Genomic DNA, 22,891 nt, shown 5'->3' with positions numbered 1-22,891 from the left:
TCATTGATGTGAACTACGTGATCATATAAACTTCAGTACGTGTGCCTAAACTAATTTGTAAATATTAATGTATATAATTTAAGAGAGTTTCAACTAATATATTTCTAATATGTTTCTTTGTTTTTAGATTTTTTCTGTGTTTTCTGGGAGGTGAAAGCTTTTTGCCTCTACTTAGTATGAATCACTCAATGTTTTATATTAGAATTTGACTATTTCCTAAGCTGTTTGTACAGTTCACTCGTGCATACGTATCAAACAAACCACTTATTAAAATTGTATAGAATTTTTTGGATAATGGAGTATGGCTGAGTATAAGCGTCTGATGTAGACAGGGTCTTCCATAAATCGGTAATTCAATAAAAATTTTAGCTCCGACATCATGATTTATTTTCCTAATGCCAGCGGCTCTCTGTATTTTTCCATCTTAACATATTAGGGTCCAAATCGAGTCACCAATAGAGTTATAATTAATTACGCAATTAGAAGAGTATCTCTAAATAATTTCCTATTATCTTTCAATTCCTGCTTATTTTTATCTCAAAATTGAAAACCGTTTCTGTAGATTTATGTAAATCAAAATGATATTTTTACCAGTGGTGCCAAATATTTTATTTATTTGGCATTAAATTTGGAAGGAATACACACTATCTGTAGTTGAATAAACAAAAAAAAAATTTCTAACACGTTATTCTAATGCAATATGAGCTTATTAAAAACTTTTAGTCTCCTATAGTTTGAAACCTTTAAAACAAATTTACCTTGATATTCACTAACTGAGCGAAAGTGTTACCCGTTGCTCTAGTTTAAAAACGCGCCAAAAACAAAGTAGTCAGTCACTCTACTATCGTTATTCGTGCTGAACTACCCATAGTGATATCGGCAATGATTCATTTTAATTCTGGCATACTAAAGTCACCAAACTTGTGTAAAGTTGAATTACGATAGTGTGAAATGTCTATATTAAACTTTTTCAATGAAAAACGCGCATATAGGATAAGATTCTAAAAATTACATCATTTTCATGTACCTACCGGCACAGCCCAGTGCCAACTTCCTAACAACTTACATACCGTGTCGTTGTGACAGATTTCGCCTGTTTCTTCTCTTGATTGATATGTGCAAATTCACTAGATGCCCTGATCGTGATACTTGTCTTTTTTGGACCCTATTCTTCTTACTTTCAACCCTATTCTTCTTCGGTATCATTTTGCTGCGATAGATTGAGACTCATTTGAGAGTTGTAGCTAATCAATTTACCCGATACGACGATACCTACCTAGGTACTTGCATTGTTCAATTTCAAATGAAAGAATCTCAACTTCAGTGAAGTTTTAGAGGCACTAGTTTTTTTTATTGTGTTACTGATAGTGTCTTTTGTAACGTAATCCTTTTTGTTGAGATAGATTTTTTTTTGTTCGGTTATCATTGCCATATACTAGTCTGTAGTCAAGCACTCTGCAGTCTGCACTCATTTCCTCGCCCTAGCTTGAAATAAATTAGGCTAGTAGTTGTGTTTGACATAACGAAGCTTACAGTTGACACTTGACACGTTGACTTTGGGTTGTAAGATAATTATTCGGCGTAATTAACTCAATTTTAGAACTTTACAATAGAATTATGTTATTGTGTAACGAATTTTTTGTCTGATACTGAAGTTCTTGCAAATTTAAATATTCGTTAAATGCTGTTTGCTTCTTAAACGTGCAGAAGCCTAGAACTTAGAAGCCTTTGCTTCCTAATGATTGAAGCATGCAAGAACAGTTTGTCTCAAGGTAAGATGCAAAATTAAGAGATTTCAGTAATAATAGAATTTAATTGCAATTTTTTACACACACGACTGACACGAGAATAATGAAAAGTAAAAATTCTGTAGAAAATAACTATTTATACAGTTATAAATGACATTCCCAGTTCATAGTTATATATTTCAGAATTTTGGCAATTACAGTTGAATTTAGCAATTCACGAGTGAAATACCTAATGTTGTGATTATCGTAATCCTAATGATAATTACATCAGGACGTCTACGAGGGCTGTCATCATGGCGCCTCAGCAGCCGCAGGTGCCAGTCACATCTGCCTCGATCTACAGCAGCTCATGGCGCAGAGGCTCCCAGGCTGCTAATGCTCTGAACTATTATCCTGCAGCAGACCACACAACGCACGTCTCTGAGGCCTACGTACACGAGACTAGTTTTGGGAATGGTGCGCTTAACGCCGGTGCATTTGCAGCGTTCGGTGATGTCGGCGAACTGCCAACTTGCCAGCTCGGTAATCTTCCTGGATACATACATGACTTTCGGTATGCTAACAATAATACCCTAGAGAGAACACAAGGGGGATTTATGCCTACCGCCATCGTAAGAGATCAATGGGATGCCGAGCATGGCAACGAGGTACCTATCGCTCAAGGAAGATTCCAGTCCGGAGTCCCAATGCAGGGCCACGAACCTGGAACGAGTCAAGGGACTCACGAAACCGAAATGACTCAAGGAAATTATGAAATGGAACGTCAACAAGAGTATATATTGACTCACGAACCGACACAAGTCACTGGTGCATACGAACCTGGTGGCTTCCAGTTCACTCATGTTACTGACGCTGCCTATAGCAATTTTGAGTGTACCGCTTTGTCATATCAGCCTGGAATATCAAGAAATTATTTAGAACCTGTGAACCTAACTGGAGTCTTCGAACCTCCAAATTATAGTCTCCATGGAACAGGTGTAGTCAATGGATCGTCTCTACCTAGACTTACCTCAACGTCCCAAGTGCCTCCTGCAGCTCCACGATTCTCCGAACACGAACGGCTCTCTTATAACCAGATCACGGAAGCTGGAATCTCCTCATTTGCTGATGACGATCGACTTGCACAATCTCAGCGAATTGAGAGTGCAGCTGAATCTACCCAGTACGTTCAATACGATATTCCGGGTGTAGATGAAGAGTATCAAATTAATGAAGAATTTCAACAAAATATAAATAATGACCGAAAGCGTAAGAGATCCACAGCTGAAGAATGTTCCGCTCAGGACGGACAAAATTATCAACATGATACAAGAGCAGACACTGGCATGACATATACAGAAAACGTGACGGAAAAAATTGTTAATCTTGAGAGAGGAAACAACCGAACTGAATATGCTTCCTCGTCTGTGGTGCAGTGCTCAGAAAACATCATCCGATCTCACGTACCGGAGCCCCCAAGCCGCTGCACTGATGCCTTACATATATGCACTGCGGCTCCTACTGAAGAAGATGTCCCATACATTGCGGCCCCTACTGATGGGGGTGTCCCAAAGTCTGGGTCTTCTGGTCAGCTAGCCCCGCCGAGCAAAGATCCACGGGACGCCAAAGACATTAAGCGTCTGGGCGCGTGTGAGTGAACGTCTTTGACTCTCTTGTGTGTGTTTTTTCGTGCTAAGCTTACGCCTATATTATTTACAAATATATAGACGCGTGTTGGTGTTTTCTGGTTTACTGCATGCATAGTTCTTCAACTTTTTAATTTTTTCTTAGTATGGAAAATATTACAGGGATCTGAATTTTCCCGCCATTTCGCTCATTTGTAGGTGAAGAATATTTACATTTCATAGTAATGGTGAACATTCTGTAAAGAATAAAAATTTTTCATAGCATATAAATTTCCACATCGACTCAACTTGGCCTGATTGTTGTTGCCTCTCACGCAAAGCAACAATAACGTGCTGGCAGTGTCCGGACTCAGACACTGCCAGCTGGCACTTATTTAAACGCTCATATCGAGCAACTGCTAGAAACTCGCCTGTTTCAGCCTGAGAAATATATTCTCACGAATCACAGTGTGCCCATTAATATTCTAGCTATTTTTCTTGTATCTTTCTGAATAATGAACCACTATGTTCTATGTTGTAGCGACCCCTACCTATGACGGCAAGGCTGTGCTGCCTCCCATCCCCTTGAGTGCCATCAAACCTGCGTCCCGAGACCGCGGGCCGTACAACCCTATAAGCAGCAGCATCTCTAGCGGCGCCCGAGGCGAGGAGTCCAGAAACAACATCGCTACAGAACACAACATTCAAGAAAGTAGCAGTGACGGTGGTAAATTTCATACCCCACATGCTGTGGGCATGAGGTTACCTCGTGCTACTCCCGGTCAAGGAGATAGTTTGGTAAATCGCTCCTCTTCAGTAAACAATACAGAGGGAATTTCCACAAAGCGTCAACCATATTCTGCCTCTGATACAGAGGAGTCCCGCGAGCAAAAGTATGCGAAATTCGCTGGTTACAATACCATATCAGACGGCACGAGAACGTCGCTGTTTTCTGATGCTGCCCTGCACGCTGCCATGGCCACACCATGTGCTGTTGCCTATCGAAAGTCATCTTCGTCAGGGGGTTTGGGTTCCTCTTCGTTTTCGTCGGGGCAAGTGCAGCTAAGAATCACTCCAAACGCTGGGCTCACGGCCCATAAGCCTGCAGGTTCAACTTCAAATTCATCAGACAAGCCCGCGTTTCTTGCATCGATCGCTTCATTCAAGACTTCCATCCGTAACGCCGCTCTTAAAACTCCCACGAATCCATCATCTGATTCGTCGGGTTTTGGGCTTGGAGGCTTATTGTCTGGGTCTGCATTATGTAACCAAAGGTCTGGTTTGCGAACTCCCAGCTCCGCACTACGAACTCCAGGATCTGGATTACGAACTCCCAGCTCCATGGTACGAAACTCGGGGTCTGGGCTGCGTACTCCAGTTTCTGGAAGGCGTACTCCGGCTTCCGGTAAACGCACTCCAGGTTCTGCCAGAATGCCAGGTGGATCTGCTAGAACTCCCGGATCGACAAAAGATGACGAAGATAGCGTCCAGCCTGCAACTGTTGTCGGTAATATTACTCACACTTCAGTCTAAGTATATGACAATAATAACTGTCTGAAAATAACCTATTATTTATTTGATGGTCAAGGGATAGCAGGTTACGTAGACCAGAGCATTAAAGAGTTGTTTTCATAATCGTACATGTCTAAATGCAGTGTGTGCACATGTCTAAATGCAGTGTGTGCACATGTCTAAATGCACATAATTTCTCCGTCATTGCATTGCTGAAGGGTTCATCATAATTTCAATCATTGCTTGACACATAAATTAAATATGGAAGTCGCAAATAAACCTCTGATGTGTTTACTCATTGATGTAAGCTTGCAGCAAACTTGTATTTCAGCTCCTAGGTTTCCCTTCAACAAGTTCTTATTTTACTTCATGTCATGTGTTTTCAATCTTTTGCTTTAAAATTATCAATGTGCGGAAAGTTTTTGGCGCTCTGTTCTTGTTCGGGTGTAACTCAATGCCGGCTAAAGTAAACCTGATCTGTATGCAGTGCTGGCAGCACTACTTTGAAATGTAGTGGCCGCTACCGCTACATGCTCTAAATTTAGCGGGCGCTACCGCTACAATTGCTTAAATGTAGCGCCGCTACCGCTACTGGAAATGTAGCGCGCTACTGCCCACCTCTGTCTGCATGGAACTAAAGCCTATCCCGTGCGCCGCAGTGTTGATGGAGGGCGCGGGGCAGGCGCGCTACACCGTCGGCGTGGCGGCCCTGGAGCTGCGGCAGCCACGCCTGCGTCTCGAGCAGTTCTCGGACACNGGGCAGGCGCGCTACACCGTCGGCGTGGCGGCCCTGGAGCTGCGGCAGCCACGCCTGCGTCTCGAGCAGTTCTCGGACACTCAGACCTACAGCCTCACCCTGGCCCTGCTCAGCGCCCTCAACCCAGTGCAGGTGAGCAGCAGACCTACAGCTGTGCCGTCAATTTAGCAATTATCTTGCTATTTCCGATAACAAATATAAATGTTTCATTGGAGGCTGCAACTAGCCGAGGTAGTCGGCCTTCTGATGCCAGGTTGGACGAGTGTGTGGGGAGAAATTCTTCTATGTAGTTGTTTTAACGCGTTCTAATGCTGCAAGGCTTTTGAATGAAGCTAATGTTTTCTGATAACTTATTTTTACATAGTTCTAAAGTTTGAGGCAGTTTAAGTTAAGGTTTGCTGAGTGGTTAGCTTTGGAGCAGCGAATTGGGGGCTTGAAACCTGTAACTATTGATGAAAATATTGATTAATAAATCACGAAGTAGAATTAAGATTAAAATCAACGAAGTAGCTGGTTGGTTAAGTTTCGGCGACCTGCCAACGTTGCCAAGTCAAAATGGCTGACGTCACTAGGCGTATATTTAAATAAAATAATAAAATGAATGGTTATAGAGCAACCCTGGAATATATTCAATGCATGGCGTTGTTTTCAGGTCCTGGTACCGAGCACCGGAGTGGGCAAGGGCGTGGGCAAGGCCGTGAGTGAGTGGGCGAGTGGGGCGAGCGTGAGCAGCGTGCACAGGCGCTACTTCAGGGAGGACCTCGGTCTCTCCACCGTCAGGAGACTCGCCACACCGAGCTGCCTCGCCGCCCTCGTGCACCTCGACGACAAGTGAGAGGGGGTTACTTGGGGGGTCGTGGGGGTTAGGGGTGTGTCATATCACCTAGACAAGTAAGGTGAGGGCCTGGTGTGTGTTGCGTATGTTTGTGTGTGAGGCGGTATGTACCAAGTCTATAGCTACAAAGCAAAAAATATGAAGTATTTTCTCTCGTTTCCTTTCACAATGCAGAATATTGTAGCAATATTTAAATATTTCCTGGTGCCAATGAGATCCCAATGTTAAAAGGTTCGCTCATACATCGTTCACGACGCCTGTATGGATGTATGGTGTTCAGGCATCTGTGTTTGGCGTCGGTGGCGGCGCTGCTGCGCTACGTGGAAAACCTCCAGAACGTCACCTACGCCCCTGCCAGCCTGCACGTCACCTACGCTGTGTCGGACCACACCATGCTCATAGGTGAGCACTCGTGCTCATAGGTGAGCACGTCGTGCTCATAGGTGAGCACTCGTGATGATCTGTCTCTTATACACATCTAGATGTGTATAAGAGACAGCATAGGTGAGCACCTCGTGCTCATAGGTGAGCACGTCGTGCTCATAGGTGAACACGTCGTGCTGTAATGCTTTTTCATCGCCAGCTTACACTAAGCACTACTATAATTGGCGAGCTCAATTGACTCAGCCTGGCATGGAATTAATGATAATGAAGTTAACAGCAAAAAGAATAAGTTGAAACTTTGCCGCAGTTAAGCTGTAGTACTTGTATCATCATTGTTAGCTACCCTTGAGTTTGTCACGGCTACAGTTGTCTCTGGATGTCGTGTATCTATTACACATTACCGTGCATAGGTAATGAAATACTCGACTCATAGGTTACGTAGAGCTGCCGTGCCCCCAGTGGGTTACATACAACTGTCGTGCCCCCAGAGTGGAGGTCGTGCACGGAACTGGAGGTGGTGCGGGCGCTGGACGGCGGGTGGCGGCACTCGCTGTTCGGGGCGCTGCGCCACACCAAGACCTGCGCCGGCACCCGCCTCCTCAGAGCATCCCTTCTGCAGGTGCGTCATCAGAGCATCCCTCCTTCAAAGTGGGTCATCCCTCCTGCAGGTGGGTCATCAGAGCATCCCTCCTTCAAAGTGGGTCATCCCTCCTGCGGGTGGGTCATCAGAGCATCCCTCCTTCAAAGTGGGTCATCCCTTCTGCAGGTGGGTCATCAGAGCATCCCTCCTTCAAAGTGGGTCATCCCTCCCGCAGGTGAGTCATCAGAGCATCCCTTCAGAAAGTGGTTCATCCCTCTTGCAGAAGTCACATCCTCCCTCGCGTCTTGCAGCCGCCATTTCCTGTATTTCCTTCGATACTCGCCTCCATGCTTAGTATTAAAGAACTTTCAAATATTATTATTATGCTTTTAATTTGATTAGGAAGTTAATTATGGTTGTTACAAACTGGAGCCGCGCAGGTCCGATTTTCTGAAGTGGTGTGAGTGGAAGTTTTTTTAATTAGTTAATATGCAGTTATTTTCCTTTTCTTCGAACTTCTACGTTTCTCTCCCAATGTACTTGAAAAAATAAATTTTTGCCGCAGTGCTAGACGTCTCCTATGCTCAATACACTATGAATCCAGATTACCACTGTATCGTCATAACCGTCTTTAATTATTGTCGTATAATGCAAAATCATGCGCTCTCAGCTTGCCAACCTTTCGAAATGCCTGTAATTCTCCGAATATTGCCAACGTTGAATATTAACGTGCCTAAATATTAACTGCTCTGAATATTACCGTGCGTAAATATTATCTTGTCTTTCTTAATATTACCGTGCCTAAACATTACCGTACCCGTGCAGCCGTACGCGGGGCTGGATGCGATCGAGCGTCGTCTGGACACGGTGCAGTACCTCACTGAGAACCCTGCACTGCTGCAGTCCATCCAGGTCTGTGGCGCTCCATCACGTGCAAATATAGCAGCCTTTCTCAGCACCTCGCTCATATAAACAAAGATCTGTAAATTGCTTGGAAGTTTTCAGTTTGACTTCTTTGCCGCAATGAAATTTCTTGAAATTTGAGTGTCGCTATAGTTTTGCCCACCACTGTTTAGCAACAACAATAACGGTTTGTTGAACGTAGGGTTTAACATGTTTGAAGAAAGCACAAGTTGCGCTGAAAGATAATATGCTATAAGAGATTAGAGTTACGGTACATAAGCAGGCTAATCAGCTAACAATGAACGCAATGATTTTACTTGCGTAAACGATAGTTAAGGCGTCACAATTACTATAATAGAACGATTTTTGAATATTGGTAAAGATTTATTAGCTAAATACATTGAGGTTATTCATACTTAAATGATTGATCAATTCGTGTTGCGGCCAGAGTGTGCTTGGGCGCTTCCCAGACCTGGACTGGCTCCTGACGATGTGCTCTCACCAACTCAATGAGGTAACGCTAAAACTTAGTTCTGCTATCACATAAAAAACGTGCTAATAAAACTAAACACGTTTTATCTTAGTGGTAGTGTAGTATTTTATTACTGATCACAGTTTATATTAGTGGTATTGTAGTCCTCTATTACTGATCACAGTTTATATTACTGGTATTGTAGTCCTCTCTTACTTATCACAGTTTATATTAGTGGTATTGTAGTCTCTTACATGTCACAGTTCCTAATTTACTGGATGTTCTAGTATTTTCCCACCTAGACGTGACATGAATATTAACTGCAATCTGGGCAGATCCAATTTGACTTACGATGGACAATAATCTATGATTATAATATCTCAAATTGTTTCTTGAGATTATTTTGTGTTGGCCACATTGTTGGCGTTGCTTCAGGCAGTGAATAAACGAAACTAATTAAGTGTTTAATTGAGTGCGTGAGAGCGATGGCCATCATGAATAGTGTGTGCAGTTTAGAGCTGTGGTGTCGATGTTTATTGTTCAGGCATTGTATGTGATGAATAAACGGGCGTTCACATGACTCTAAACCTGACACTCTCGTAACTTAGTTGGGATTAACGATTATTTCTTTCACCTTAGTCATGTTTCAAATCAGCATAATCATGATATTTCTGCTCACTATTTTTTTATCGAACGGAAAAAATTTCAAATGATTTCAATTTATTCGTATCTGTTTAAGCTCACTCGTACCTGTTCAATGTCGCTTGTATCTAAGTTCAGTTTACTCGTAGCTGTGTTCAGCTCGCACGTATTTTATGTCAGATCTCTTGCACATAAGTTCAGCTCATGGAACATCCTTGAGCCCCGATTGTTGTGTAGCCTCTTCTGTAGACAGCATTTGTGACTAAGGTTTTTAATAGAAGTGTGACTTAAGCTTATATGTTTGCCTTATGTTTGCCACCAGTCATTGACAGTGTAAATTAGACTCGTGTACCAATGTCAACTTGTAATGGCCAGATTAATTGCAAATGGATTCTTTGCTTGCAGCCCAATTTTGATGTGTGCAAGACATTCAAGAAAGTTTGAAAAGCATTGTGAACATAGTGACCTCAAACTCATTCTTGGCGCCGATTAGTATCAGTTAAATACCATCACCTTTGCTCTTTATGATGTTGAAATAACGAGTATCACCTTAGGGTGTTCACACGCAAGCATTAATGATGGGACGTTGAGTATCACCTTAGCGTGACCCGATGCCGGTTTCGTTACTGACACTGACTATGCACTTTAGAGTGATCCGACGCATGTATATGTGTGATGATGGTGATGATGAACATCACCCTATGGTGACGTGACACAGCCTAGACGATAGTGATGACGTGACCCAGGCCTTGTGTGAGCATCACCTTCATTACCGCATATGGTGCCCATAGGAGAGCGAGGAACGCAGCGAGCAGCGCCTCAGTTACGTGCTGGGGCTGAAGTCTACGCTGGAGCTGCTGGAGGGGCTGTGTGTGCTGCTGGAGGGCGCCACGGACCCGCAGCTGCAGGCCATCAGGCAGGTTAGTTGCAGACCAACCGATGAGCCTGTGCATGGTAACTGGCGCGTTGGTGTTCATTAGTACAATATTTTAGCTCCATCGTCTCTACCTCTGCCCCTACAAATTAGATTTTATCTCGCGTTAAACTGATGTCGGTTATTGCTTAATCACCTCCTGGCCCATACCCTCGTCTTACCCTCTAACCCATACCCACGTCTAACCCCCTAACCCATACCCACGGGCCACGTCCCACCCCCTAACACATACCCACGTCTCACCCCCTAACCCATACCCACGTCTCACCCCCTATAACACATACCCACGTCTCACCCTCTAACACATACCCACGTCTCACCCCCTAACACATACCCACGTCTCACCCCCTAACCCATACCCACGTCCCACCCCCTAACACATACCCACGTCTCACCCTGTAACCCATACCCACGTCCCACCCCGTGACCCATACCCACGCCCTACCCCGTGACCCATACCCACGTCTCACCCCGTGACCCGTGCGTGCAGGCGGTGACGGGTGCAGACGTGCGCGGGATAAGTGAGGTGCTGAGTGGCGTGCTGCACGAGGACGCGCGTCATGTCAAGGGCGCCACGGCCATGAGGATCCAGCGCTGCTTCGCCATCAGGAGCAACATCAACGGCCTCCTCGATGTCGCCAGGAAGATTTACTCGGAGCTCATCGACGACATTACCAGTGAGCTCGCATAAACATTACTGGCTCATAGTGTCCAAATATATGCGAAATTACCAGTGAGCACCATAAACATTACTGGCTCATAGTGTCCAAGTATATGCGAAATTACCAGTGAGCACCATAAACATTACTGGCTCATAGTGTCCAAATATATGCGAAAGTGAGCACCATAAACATTACTGGCTCATAGTGTCCAAATATATGCGACATTATTAGTTAATACGCATAAACATTAGTAGGTCATATTGTCCAATTAGTGGGCAAATCAACGACATTACGAGTGAGCTCGCACAATTATCACTGGCTCATATTGTCCCAAAAGTGACGCGTTTTCTAACCCACATAATGAGCAGAGAGCGGAGGTAGCACTGATGCGCCCTTTTGCTGGGCCAAACTGGGTCAGAATGAAGCAATCAAAGAGAAAAGGGCCTCGCTATTTGGACAAAAACAATTATTTCTTTGAGTGAAGGTCGTATTAACACAGCTCTGACGATAGCGACCTTTATTAACACAATTACCAACTGCCTTGCATTAACCTTTGTCAATATTATAAGTATTCAGATGTCTGGTAAAGAGAATTACTGTTAGTTTACAGACAGTTAATATTATGTTCATGATAACGCTGGGGGCGGTTTAATCCTGTCACTTTGTTCCTCACATTTTATTCACATTTAATGCCACGGTGTGCTTCAATTGCTCATATTATGCTCCACTGGACTGAACTTGCGAATTGAATCTCTTGCAGAATATTGGGCGTTGCTCAGCTTTAAACCAAATATAAAATCAATTTCATTTTATGAGTAATTATTTCCAAAGTACAATGATAGCTTTTTTTCGTTGGAAATCGTCAAATTTTGTTGTAATTGTTGATCTTATCAGCCTCTGAGTGTCAGGTTCTGGTGGTGTATTTCGCACGCTGTTGCGCCACGAGCGTTATAAAATGATTGGTGCCACTTGTTACACGCGCACGCAGCTCACGTGTCGGAGGTGTGTGAAGAGCATCGCGTGGTGGCACGTGTAGGGCAGACCGTAGCGCGTGGCTTCCACATCATCATCCCTACGCCGCCCCTGCAACCTGCGCCCAAGCTCCCTCCGATCTTCATGCAGGTTCTGTTTATCTAGACCTTTTATTGGGGTATATTACATTAGAAATATATTTATTATATATCTTTATTACATTTTGTGGGTGTGTGGTTTTGTTTGAAACCTGGCACCACAAATGTATAGAGACTTTTGGTGAGATAACAATTAGATTGGAGATAATTAACGATTGATATCCAAGATAACAATCGTGTCGGGATCTTGCATGGACCTAAAATTTCATTCTTAGTGAGAGTATAATGAGGCGATGCAAAACTGTGATAGGAAAGTTTGAACAGAAATAAAAGTTTGTATTAAATTGAAAGGTACAAATAAAATTTAGAAGATTTATAAAAAAATTTCGCCTTATATAACTGGGTTCAAACGGGAGTTTGACGTTCAAGGTAAAACGTGGATATGAATAAGTCTCTCTTTAATTACATTTATTATTTTTTGTTTTTTCCCCGCTTTTCGGGATAGTGGGATGAAAAATGTCAAGAATTATTGAAGCTGGGCGACGTCGAGCTGATCTGCTAGTCGTTTAGAAAATATTGCCTGAAATACTTCGAATTCCTACGGCTTTTAATTCGATGTAACCAACTGCTAGTATATTAATATTTGAGATTATGGCTCATAACGCTCAAATTGCTTAATAGTTTTATATCAGTACTTTCTTCCTATGCGGCGGTAGGCGAATGCATTGAGAAGGTTATTGCAGGTGCATTGAAAAGGTCATTGCATGTGCATTGAAAATGTTATTGCAGGTGCAGAAGACGCGGGGCGCGGTGACGTGCACGACAGAGCTGCTCTACCAGCTGGACCAGCGTGCCAGGGACAGCCTCAGGGAGATCCTCGTCATGAGTAACAAGTGAGTGTGACGTGGCTACGTGGTGCCTGACGTGATGCTTAACGTGGCTCGGCTTGTGACGTGGTGGCTGTATTATGGTTGCGTGTGGTGCCTGACGTGATGCTTCTCGGGTTTTGACGTGGTGGTTGTTTTATGGTTAGGTGTGGTTCATGACGTGAGTGTACGATGTGGATCCCATGAACATGACGTGCCCGACGATGTTTATGTCATGCACTCTGCTCACGACGCAGTGCCTGACGTGTGAAGTGTGGATCTCTTCGTGACGTGAGCTCTGACGTGGCCCCTGTTGTGTTTTGAAGTATTTGATGACATGGAACCGCGCGTGGACCTAGGCGTTATATGCGACGTGGCTGACGATGTGTATGACGTGTTACCGTCGCAGGATCTTGACGTTATATACGACGTGGCAGACGATGTGTATGACGTGTTACCGTTGCATAACATGTTGTGCTAAGACAGCATAACATGTTGTGCTAAGACAGCACAACAAAAGAATACACATTACACAATTATGTACGAGTTCAAGGTGCCAAGTGGTGCCTAATACATTCTATAGTAAATATTGAAGTGCTTCTGTACGCGTATTGGTGTTATACTCAAGGTTTATGAGTTAATTCACTATAATTTATCGTTACTTCCAAAATAAGTTTTTTTACTAATGTTTCAATCTGAAGGGTAAAATCTGACTCGTGATTGTCTTGCGTCTGCGCTGAGCTCCTAGTATGTGAGCAGGAGATGAGCGCAAGTGAACGCGTGCTGCTCATCACAGGACCGAACATGAGCGGCAAGAGCACCTACCTGCGTCAGGTGGCCCTCCTTCAAGTGCTTGCTCAGGTTGGTCGTTATCTGTGCAGGGTCACAAAATATTTGAATAATAGAATTGAACTTTTGCGAATTTCAACATTTATTATTTAATCATATATGTAAATAAATATAATTACTTGTATAATTGTAATATTATAAGTGGATAAAATTCGTTAGCACCTATTTTTCCTACTCTTTTTTGTAGTCAATTAAGTTAGATATAATATTAAAAATATGTATAACCCACCGCGACCATTGCAGATGGGAAGCTTCGTGCCAGCGGCGGCAGCAACGCTACAGGTACGCAAGAGCCTCTTCGCCGTGCTCGGCTCGCACGACTCCATCCAGAAGGGAGCCTCCACCTTCCAGATGCAGGTGCTGTCTTGTGCTGTCAAACATATAGGTCTTCTTAAAATATTTAATGAGGGAATATTTGTGATTTGCGGAATATTTAAACTTTCTTTTGAAAGCAACTCACATTGCACGTACGATTCTTGTGGATATTTGATCCAGTTATGCCAGATGATTTTTATGCTTGGATATTAACTTAACAGAGCTTGGAAATGAAATCGTCGCTTTGAATATTTCCTAATTACGTCATAACTGAGTCAAATGCGTGAAAATTGATTAATATGAAACCATTTTATTTTTATTTTATTTGTTTCAATGATTGGCTTGTTGTGCTGGTGTTACATGTTTTCTCGCGCATGAAACTAGAGCTGTGCAAACTATCGAGCGATGCAGAATAAGACAATGTACCAGAAATGTTACGAAATATTCTATTCATGAATTTTACAGTCATGATATCTGGCGTTCACTATAAATATTACTATCATTAAGAACCTTTATTCTTATTAACATCGTCAAACTAATATTATGCCGAGCAGATGATGGAGGTGGGAGCTATTCTGCAGCAGAGTGACCATCGATGTCTGGTCGTGCTGGATGAGGTCGCTTCCAGGACCAACGCTAGCGAGGGTGCCGCCCTTTGTTGGGCCATCGTTGAGGCCCTCATCAAGACCCGGGCCTCTGTACTCCTGGCCACTCACTTCTCTGCTCTCACCAACATGGCGAGACTCTACCCTCAGATAAGAAAGTGTGTCGTTGTCTCTCTTGTTGCACTATAATGCCTGTTTCTCTTCTTTATATCAATAGTTTGATTGAATCGAAAAGCAACATGGAATTAATAATACCAACAACATAAAAAGTACCTTCACAATGCTATTATTGAAAAATGTTGAAGGAGCTGGTCACAGAAAAGGTATATGATAGGTACGTGATAGGTAATGTTAGGTAGTGAAAGGTAATGATAGGTAGGTATATGATAGGTAATGTGAGTACGTGATAGGTGGGTATATGATAGGTAATGAGAGGTATATGATAGGTAATGATATGTATTTTGTATACGCGCTAGAACCTCACCGGTAACAGGCTTCATACATGTGCGAGCTTGGATTTCACAAGTAGTTGGTAACTTGATTTCTTCCATGGTGTTCAGTCACCACTTTGCGACCTGCGCCTCGGAGGGCGGGAAGCATCACCTTCGTCCCGGCGTGACGCCCCGAAAGAACTACGGTCTCGCCGCTGCCTCCGTCAGCGCCTTGCCGCCCACCGTCGTCCAAAGCGCCGTCCGGATCAGCCAAACGCTGCTGCAGCCCTGCGACTCGGTCCGAAATATTTATTATTGTCGTGACCTCCTGTAATGGTTCACTATTTGGTCTTGCTACACAATTGGAAATGTCGCTGTGACCTTGTTTGCATCTTTTTTTATATGTTAACTTTCATATATCGCTAGATTGAAACCATGAAGATTTTACAAACCCTCATTACAACCTCTGAAAATTAATAAAATACCCCCACGGACTAATTTACTCTCAGTTTGTTGATAACTGATGTACCGGTAGTGTCTGCACTCGCTCTGAAGTTTCTACACTTCCATTCATTTGTCATCTGTAAAATTGATTCACTCGTGCTTAGGACAACTGCACACAGAGTTTGTCCTTGATGTATTCATAATGTAATGCTCTCTATGATCAACTTGATTTAAAACTGATGTATGTAAATTAATTATCAGTATTAATGCGTAATTTCTTTAATAAAAATGGTACCGGTACTGATGATTAGCGCTTCACCAATAATACCAACATATGTACTTCTTGCCAACATATGCACTTTCATAATGTGGTCTTTCTTGAACAGGGCGAGTCGTTGAGTCTGTGTCCGGCTGCCGAGCGCTACGTGGCAGAGCACAAGCTGGCCCACAGGCTCATCAAGCTAGCCAGGGAAATGGTCCAGTCCGGCACCCTTAATCCCCTCCACGCAGACAGTGAAGGCAGGAGTCATCATGCATCAGATGCGAGCCACACTGTCGACACGAACATTATTATTGATAAAAACAGTGTGCGGAACAGTGGAGAGCAGGAAGGATGCAGTTCAGAGATGAGAGGATCGACTCCCGAGGCAGTACCCATGAGCAGTGACGAAAACTGTATCTCTGCTTCAAACGTGGAAAGAACTCCTGTTGAAGGTTTGAACAAAGATAGTGAAACCGAAGTCAAGTTCAGGAACCGAATACAGCGAACAGAAGAATCTGGAGAGGCTTTGCAACACGCAAGAGAAGTTACAGAAACAGAAGAAACTTCGCCAACGAATGTACGAAATTCTGCCGCTACGAGTGATATTGGAAATGACCAGGACGTTGAGCTCAACTCTGATAGCGATGCCACGGTCGTCTGGAGCGAAGAAGAAGAGGATACGTGTGCACGAGTAAAGCCATATCGTGCCAGACAGGAAAGGAAGCCTGAAACCAAGACTAGCCAGTTTGAAGTTCATCCTGCAAATGCTAACGATTCCGAGATCTCGAAATTAGAAACTCGAGAGAATGGACACCACTCCACGGCTGAGAAGAATGGAGGTGACAATGTCCCAAACGAGCCGAGGCTAATAGCTGAAAATTATTCCAATTATGAGGTCCGTCACTCTGTGCAGGTTGCAGGCACGGATAGTGACGAATATTTTCTTCAAGACAATGACGTCGGTGAAGAGATTCACAGCTCGAGGGATGGCACAACAAGACTGGATCCTCGCGCGAAAAGTATGTTGTTTTCCAGTATTCCTGAACGTAACTCAGAAAACTTGTCCTCTATTCAATCGCAAGAACTTCACCCAGATCGTTCACCTGTTGCTGTGCCAAAAATAGTCGAAATGAATCGAGAGCGCTACAATGAAAGTGAAACTGGTGAGTTGGCTGAGAAGCCTGACGCCATCAACGAGCATGAAAAACTAGGCCAACCATCCACCGTTGCGATTGCAGAACAAAATAGATCGGCATCATGGAGCAGAGCTGCTACACCGAGTTCAAGTTCCCCAGTCTGGGACGAGGTAGAAGAGCTCGTCAGGTCCAAGCTAGAAGGCATGCTGGTCGACTTCCTGACGGAGATGAAAAATTGCTGCACTACGCCTGCTGCTCGTGTAGGTGGTGACAGTGATGCTGCTGCTGCTACAACGAGTGCGCGTGCCAGCCACTCATAATCGTATTATATGATGCTCGAATCTCTATGTAAACAACGAATTATTTGTTACCAAGTACGTGCTGGAGGTTCTCGTGGCATTAATTCAAAAGTTGTTTGTGGAGCAGCATGTCATTTTAGAATGCGGAGTATCAAACTTCGTTTCATAGCAGAAGTGCGAATCTATTTTCAGAAGGAAATTATTAATTTGCAAATGTCATTCTCGTTTGATTTCTCGTTCAAGCAATTGATTTTCTCATGATCATTCTCTTCTCCATTAGCTTCCATGGCTTGATTAAATGTCCTCGATTTAGTTTCGTTAAATAAACACTAACTTTTTCTTATTTTTTTCCTGAGTTTGAGTACAAACATTTTCTTCGTACCCAATCCCTAAGAAGCTTCTCAGCTTCGCCGTTACCCACGACGCATTTGAATACCTCAGCCTTGTCGGATATGACCATAAACATCACCTACCAGGGTCATTCTTGATTATGTACTCTGCAGAGACTTCTCCGGGCAACAGCTTTGAAATCAAAAGTCTCAGGAGCTGATCTATGTCAGTAGTCCGCTAAGCAGTCGAATCGATGACATTCGCGCCTATCAAGTCTTGCTGGAGTTTTGCAAAATGTAGTGTATTGGGTGTCAATACAAGAAATAGCGAGGATGGCGGACAAAAAAGTAGAAGCATTACCATGCGTGTGTGTTTTGATTGCAAATGTTTACTCAACACGTACATGTGCGAAACACCAAGCGTGCGATTCTGCAACACAGCCTGACGCACTTGCGGTGGGATTGCAATGCAGCAACAGCCTTAACTTTTGACGCTTCTTTTTATTCATCTTTGCTCTTAAATTTCACAACTTGAATATGTATGCTACGTTGTATATGTTGCAATTATAAATTTATCTCCATCGCATTAATAAGCAATGGTCACGGTCAAATAATTTATTTTTGTCCGTTGTTGACTCCATGAACACGAAGCAAAAAAGTGCTGGGTTACAAAAAAAATGGCTTGTTCTCGGTAAAGCTGTGCGAGGAAACGCGCGAATTCCTTCGTTGTATGTGTTCAGTTTTGTTTTATAAATCTCTGTGGTTGGGCAAATAAATAATGAGAGCGCCATCATACTTGAAACAATGTCAGTATAAATGCCATTTCATACTTCTTAGCACTGATACTCACAAAACTGCTTATAATTTTATTTCAAGTAAATTGCGGTTATCAGGAAATGAGCCTGGCAAATCTACTGTGCTGTGTGAACAAAAATTCAATTTCGAGCTACACATGTAAAATAAGGAAGAAAAAGCAAACAGAATTAGTACAAATAAAGTTTACTCAATATGTCATCCATTAGAATAAATGGTAAGTCGAAGGCTTTTGGAAATAGACCAAAAAAATTAGCCATAACATCCAGTCATGTCCTTGCAAATGTATTCGCCTGAATTAAATAGCTCAACAAATGCCATTCGGTTATTTACAACTTTATAACTGAATTTACATATCTGACTGTATAAAGATTTCTTATATAGTTTCAAAAGTTTTGTCACATTGGAAAAAACACTAAAAATATTCTTTTCAACGTAATTGTGTTGAGGAATGTAGAACTTTACCAGAACCCGAAATTTAAAGTTAACGTTCAAACAAAATCACTATTCGCCTGTTGTTCTTGGCAGGATGTTGCGCCCGCATCAGAACTCTCGGGAACCGTGGAACGTTGCCGTGCTGACGCAGCTTTAGAACCGGTTCTGCCATGCCATCTTGAGATTACTTAAAAGACGGATAATTTTGCCATGCAGTGCATATTAATTCTTGAAGTCTCGTGCGTAAATGGAAATGACGTCCGTACATGTACTCTATATCTACTTGCGTCACATTGAAACACTAGCACTCAGATACTTGCTACGTGAATGGTGAACTGCAGTTGATTAAACAGGGCAACAGCTATCACGATAACAGATAAAATTAATTTAAATTGAGCATGAAAGCGTATTATTTTCTTCAGTGTACACATAATAACGATAAGCATAATAGGGAGAGCTACATTTTTTTGAGAAAATTGAAGCTGATTGCGATGTTAGGTACTCGATTACCTTACGTATTACATTAAACCTGATGAACTCCAACTGACATAGTTTATCATAGAAGACAAATATTGTCTGCTTAAATCACGAGTCTGCTTAAATCACTTACAGTTATAACGATCTAATCGGTAATACTGGTCTTAAAAACATATTGGTTCACTAAATGGGGTTCTATTTGTGAAATACACATTTGTGTTTAACATTTATCCATTAAAATTGCAGCGTACTAAATTTCAAGAAAGAGGCGTATGTTTTTTATATGTGTCAGTGGGGGGCGCTAGAAGCTCACTAGGGAGCCAAAGGGGGCGCCAGCCTGAAAAAGTTTGGGAACCACTGATCTAAAGATTACATGGATAATAGGATTCCATCAGTATTTGGATAATTTATCCAAACATGGAGCATAGGTTCTTGGATATTTTAACAATTATCCTGGAAACGCGCTTAAAATTTGGTGCTAACGAACGTCAGAACGAGAGCGTGACGTCTAACAAATTTAGTAGTTAAACTATCATTGCTTATCACAGGAAGCTATCGCTGCTGATAAGGCAGTATCTTATGCGTCTATTCTAATACGTTGATCCTAATTTATGATGATTTTATTTGTAAGCGAGGCAAGATTGAAGGTTGATAATAAACTAAATACAAATTGGATATTGGCCTCATGCGTGACCTACTTCACTCAGTTTTCGTTCCTGGTATTGCATTAACTGCCTCTCCAAATTTTTTCTTGTTGTTAATTTTATTTCTTAAAAACTTTGCAAATAGCGCTGCAATGATGGGTACCCTTTCAATGAGTGTTTTTTTTTATATTTTCAGAGAGACCGCGAAGTTTTAGATATTGTAATCTGTGCGATGAATAAATTCTTAGTACTACTACGGACTAAAATGAAAATTTGTAGACAATATTGACCGTTTTTCAATTATTTATATCCCATTTGTCAAAATTGAATCAGTTTTAACAAATCTCAGTGAAAGAGAGTTTAGCATTGAATGGTGACTAAATGAAGAGATGAGTTTGACTCTATGAATCATCTTCCGATTTCTCACCCTAATTCTTCAATATTTATAGTTCAACCATAATGTTTCCCATGAACCCAAGCCAGCATATAGACCCAAGGATTTGAGTTTATCTTCTGAATATCAAATTGTATGCAATACAATATTCCTTTACATGGTCAGAATTGATATCGTGGCTCAAGTGGGATTAACTCCCTCAAACGCCAGATAAACTGCCACCTTTATTTATTAGAGCTTTAGAGTTCAGTAATACGGCATGTTCTTTGCTGCTTCAAGCCTTATTGCCCTGATCAATATCTGTTGATTAAACTGATAAACGAGCGTTGACGGCTGAGTGAGCTTCTTATTACGAATGAACAGAATCTGATTGTCATACACAAACACGCTTCCTTGGTGAGAGCTGTTGGTCGTCTGCGTTCTGAATACATATTTTACATCAGATTAATGCATCGTATTTTAAAATAATTCACAAACAAAACGCTTTGTTATAGAATATTGCTAAAGTCTACATTTAAATAGTCAAATATATCTCATGAAATCATCAAACGAGCTGTCATATCCGAGCTAAGATGTGTACCCAAAAGTAACAATTAATTTTCTGATAAGACGCAATCGGTTCGAAAGCAAAAATATTTTAGATACAATATTACATCGACTAAATATAATTGAAATGAAAGACGCCAAAACGCTAGCGCTTGCTCTTCTTACTTCGATTGGTATTTTGAACATCGTTGCCAGCGATGTGTTGCAGTATGGCTACGGTAATTTTGCTGAAATTTTCAAGAATTTCAAAGAAAAGTCTTTCCAAGAGATGGCTTCAAGTTATGGGATCAAAAACCCAGACGGCACGACGACCGGAGGAGGGGCCTTTCTCTTGGATTCCTCTGGTTATCAGTGCGATGACGTGTTAATAAGTGCGAAATCGAAAGTGGAAATTGTCAGTACATTTTGGTGCTCTGGAACTGGTGGTGAACTGTCGCTTACATTGATTCCACTTTGGGACATAGAAATATTATTGTGTGACGGCACTGAAACGACTCTTGAATGGAGGAGCAATATTTCAACCTCCGAGGTTAAAAATGTACGTTTATTTTTATAATTTAGATGGTAGTAACATAAATCCATTATGTGTTCAGTATAATTTGTTTTCGTTAATATCCACATGTTTTGCATCCACATTGTTTTAAATAACTGTCAATACAAATTCTTTTGCGTCACTACTGGTAAAATATTTCATGTCAGGATGTCATTCTAGGCAGGATTCTCGCTAAAATTTACATAGATGCAGCAAAATCGTGTGTATGATTCCGTTTGTATAACCTATTCTCCGATATTCGAACTACCATTGCATCAACTAAATCCTTCAGTTTGGTCGGCAATCGGCATGGTGGGGACTACATTAGGTCTTTATAAATAAGCTTTGCTGGGAATGAATCACAGCCACTAGAGTACACGAAGAGCAAAATGAAGCATTCACTTCATTTCATTTAAAATTATGCACGTACTATGAGGAAGCAAGGAAACAACCTAGCTAGGACAATAATATCAGCAACTACTTTGCATTAACGTCAGTTCTTGATAGATCAGAGGCCAGTCCTAAGATCTCCAAGAACATTACTAGAATCGGCGACAAGCTAAACTTGGCCAATTCTTCAACTTTGATACTACTATACTTATATCCTGGAGACATAAGACATAATCTGCAAACAAATTGACAGCTGTACGGAGATCGTATTCGTGTACGGCTTAGCCCTCGTTTTAGTAAAGCCTAAACCAGACGCTGGGTCCTCCGTCCATACAAATGACTCTAGCTCGGCCTCGCTGTAGTTCGATGTCAACAGACTCGTGCACTTTTGCATGCGGTCTCGAACATGCGGCGAGGAGTTTTAAACTCATTTCTCCGTATGATCCCACATTCTTAATAGTCCTGGCAATTGTGTTCAAATTTCCAGATCATTTTCATAATTCAAGTTATTTTATAAATGAATCCTTTGAACAAGTTATATATTTATACTTTGTACTTGTGATTCACTCTTAATCGCAAAAAATTTTTATATGGGTTTTGTCAGTATTTTATTTCAGCATCCGAATTTCAAGAAAAAAATTACGTAAATCGAGTATTTAGTAATCTAAACAATTCACATTTCAGGACCCGACCATAAGAATCTGTGGCAACAGTCCACTAATGGGAAAAGCGATAGGATTCTATACTATCACCGTGTTGACGGATGGCAGCGAAATTCCAACCACGGAAGCGTCCTTCGAAACCTCCACTATCTCCGAAACAACATCAGAAACCACGTCTGCACTGGTAGAAACTAGTTCTACTTCTGGGACATCCCCTAGTAACTCTATAGAGACGAGTTCAATCACACCTGAATCGACTTCTTCCGCATCTACTATTTCTACGGATGCCAGCTCGGATTTAATGACGTCCAGTGAATTGCTCTCCACTGATGCAACAACGATATCACTTACCTCTTCTG

The 22,891-nt window shown here is 42.1% G+C and overlaps 1 protein-coding gene across 1 annotated transcript; it reads left to right on the top strand.

Moving 5' to 3' along the window:
• Positions 1 to 1,706: 1,706 nt before the first annotated feature.
• On the top strand, positions 1,707 to 17,643 carry LOC108683154. The gene is made up of 19 exons (XM_047882949.1): positions 1,707 to 1,772; positions 2,020 to 3,377; positions 3,894 to 4,859; positions 5,524 to 5,753; positions 6,274 to 6,452; positions 6,737 to 6,858; positions 7,329 to 7,459; positions 8,246 to 8,332; positions 8,772 to 8,837; positions 10,229 to 10,357; positions 10,862 to 11,048; positions 12,022 to 12,155; positions 12,893 to 12,989; positions 13,296 to 13,411; positions 13,729 to 13,830; positions 14,062 to 14,175; positions 14,688 to 14,896; positions 15,299 to 15,467; positions 16,000 to 17,643. The coding sequence occupies exons 1-19, from the start codon at positions 1,750 to 1,752 to the stop codon at positions 17,329 to 17,331; spliced, it is 5,751 nt and encodes a 1,916-aa protein (XP_047738905.1). The 5' UTR covers positions 1,707 to 1,749; the 3' UTR covers positions 17,332 to 17,643.
• Positions 17,644 to 22,891: the final 5,248 nt, after the last annotated feature.

This window comes from Hyalella azteca, unplaced genomic scaffold (assembly GCF_000764305.2).
Source record: "Hyalella azteca isolate HAZT.00-mixed unplaced genomic scaffold, Hazt_2.0.2 contig1557, whole genome shotgun sequence".
In the NCBI taxonomy this organism is placed as follows: domain Eukaryota; kingdom Metazoa; phylum Arthropoda; class Malacostraca; order Amphipoda; family Hyalellidae; genus Hyalella; species Hyalella azteca.
Note: the sequence above shows the minus strand (reverse complement) of the source record. Positions and strands in the feature narration are given on the sequence as shown.